The following is a 2,562-nucleotide window of genomic DNA, read 5'->3' as shown; positions in this document are numbered from 1 at the left end:
TAGTATGTATACATGAACACTGTTTTGGAACATTTTAATACACGACGGACACGTTTTAATACACAATGAGTTTTTTGGAATACACAATGTTATGTAGACACTTTTCTATTTACAAGAACATTTTAGTATGTATACATGAACACTGTTTTGGAACATTTTAATACACGATGGACACGTTTTAATACAAAATGAATTTTTTGGGAATACACAATGTTCCTTGATTTCATGTATGATTGCTTCGTAGCTAGCTGCCGATCACTTCCCAAATATCGTCCATCATCACCTCTTCTGCAGACTAATGCAACTTGTATCCGCTCATTGGTGGTGTTAATGGGCCTGGACCGGTACACGTTTGGTTAGGACTCACTACAAGCGGTCTGGCCCATTTGTCGGAGCGCTGAGATTTGCAAGGTACAGAAACCTGAATCCCCAAATCCGCTTCAGCCTGTTGCATTTCCAGTCCCCAGCCCCCACCCCGATGGCGCCGCCGGGCGACGTCGAAGCCACGCCGCCGGAGCAGCCGGCGCTCCAGGACGAGCTCCTCGAGGAAATCCTCCTCCGGCTAACCGAGGCCGCCGACCTCGCCCGCGCCTCGACGGCCTGCCCCACCCTGCGCCGCGTCATCACCGCCCACTCCTTCCTCCGCCGCTTCCGCACCCTCCACCCGCCGCCTCTCCTCGGCATAATTTCCGCCACCTTCCGCCCGGCCCAGCATCCCCATCCCTCCGCCGCCGCCGCTCGCGCCTTCGCCGCCGCGGAGGTCGATTTCTGGTGCTCCTTCCTCCCCTCCGTCGAGCAGCGATGGCGCCACCGCGACTTCCGTGACGGTCGCGCCCTCTTCTCTGGCATCCCTGAGGGGAGCAGCTACGCTCCCGGCGATTACGATCCCCGCGACTTCGTCGGGGAGTTCGTTGTCTGCGATCCCCTGTACCGGCGCTACCGTCTGCTACCTCCCATTTCCGACGAACTAGCGGTGCTAGTTCATCAGCCGGATATCGTCAACTTCGAGCCCTTCCTTGCTCCTCCTGGCGATGTTGAAGACCCTACTTCATTCAGAGTAATGTGCCTGGCGCAGTGCACAACCAAGCTGGTCCTCTTCGTCTTCTCTTCGGGTGCCGGCGAATGGCATGCTGTTACATTTGACGGCTGGATCGCTTTGGTGACAAGTCCTGGCAACCAGGTTCCAGACGCTCACTTGACATGGGCCTCAGAGCGCTACTATGTGCACAAATGCTTCTGTTGGGCTGTTTCTCCGTCCAACAAGTTGCTCATGCTTGACACGCGCACGATGGAGTTCTCTGCTGTCGACCTCCCACGTCAACATGTCCCCGGCCAGATGATCCCAATGATGGCTTTTGTAGAGGCAGGGGAAGGAAGGCTTGGGATGTTTACTCTCATGAATCGAATTGATAATGATAGGTATTTCCTTCGCTATACCAAGTTGCAAAAAGATGGAGATGGTGCAAACAAATGGCATCCGGTGGCGATAATCTCCTTGCCCTTGGGTTACCGATATACGATCATGGATGTAGCTGGGGGATACTTACTCCTGCAAGGGATTCCAGAAAACCTGCATTCGGCCCCTTTGCCGGAAAGACCAGATTTGGACTGTTTTTCACTGAATCTCCAGACATTGCAGCTTGAGTGGTTCTGTGCAAATAAGTACATGATTGGGGGTGCCCCTCTGTATGCTGGTTTCCCACCATCCTTGACGCCACCAACTGTTTGAAGTGGTTAGTAAGCTTGTTCCCAGTCTTTGCTTGTATTTTGCATATGCCATATGGTAGGACATACATTGTGATATGATCATATGATGCAGTGTTTGATGGTAGCATTCCTTGTCATGCTACTTATTTTAGCAAATGGTCATCAATGCGGATGCAGCCAAGTTATGTTCTGCCCATTATAATCCTTGTAGCGCCTGTTGGTGTTTAGGTTATCTTCTGATGGTCATATTATCTGTACAATTAGATAAATGTAAATCTCATGAAAGCAAGAGCCATTTGTTTTTCATGTGTGAACATGCGTGCATTCCATCATTTTGAGTTGGGAAAGTCACCAAGTTATGGGCCTTATGGCAGGAGAAATAATTATTATCTTTGCAGCAAAATTGATCATAGGTCTATGTTTAAAAATATGTGTGAGCTTTTGTCGCACGAGGCATTTGTAGTTAGATAAAAAAAATGAGACCAACCTGGACTAGCCCTCGGTGGCATTATTTTATATAGAAGAAACAACCTAAGCACCAGGGGTTGAGCCAAGACTTGAACCCTGGCAGGCTAGCTGCACACTCGCAGCCGTAGCCAACGGAGCGACACCCCGTTCTCATTTGTAGTTAGATTTCCTGATCATATGAGTGCTGCGGCATGTTGTACAGTTAGGGACAAAAATTACTCATTTCCATCTGTATATTCATAGTAATCTCATCCTCTGTTCTGTTACAAATGGCAACTGAATATCGTGATTGACCCCTCTTTCAGCGTCGCAAATGCCGTAGCCCAATCCACCTCTAGCATTGACCTAAACATGAGCAATTGAGTCATCCACTATAGCAGAAACGCC

The 2,562-nt window shown here is 49.6% G+C and overlaps 1 protein-coding gene across 2 annotated transcripts in view; it reads left to right on the top strand.

Moving 5' to 3' along the window:
- Positions 1-475: 475 nt before the first annotated feature.
- The window catches only part of LOC119325478, a 3,392-nt gene continuing 1,305 nt past the window's right edge, over positions 476-2,562 (top strand). For both annotated transcript variants that reach the window (XM_037599223.1, XM_037599222.1), the window contains exon 1: positions 476-1,733. In XM_037599223.1, the coding sequence (XP_037455120.1) occupies positions 479-1,729 (1,251 nt within the window). In that variant the 5' untranslated portion in view covers positions 476-478 and the 3' untranslated portion in view covers positions 1,730-1,733. The remainder of the gene's footprint in view (positions 1,734-2,562) is intronic.

Source organism: Triticum dicoccoides, chromosome 6B (genome assembly GCF_002162155.2).
Source record: "Triticum dicoccoides isolate Atlit2015 ecotype Zavitan chromosome 6B, WEW_v2.0, whole genome shotgun sequence".
Classification (NCBI taxonomy): Eukaryota; Viridiplantae; Streptophyta; class Magnoliopsida; order Poales; family Poaceae; genus Triticum; species Triticum dicoccoides.
The sequence above is the reverse complement of the archived record's forward strand: the minus strand, read 5'-3'. Positions and strand labels throughout refer to the sequence as shown.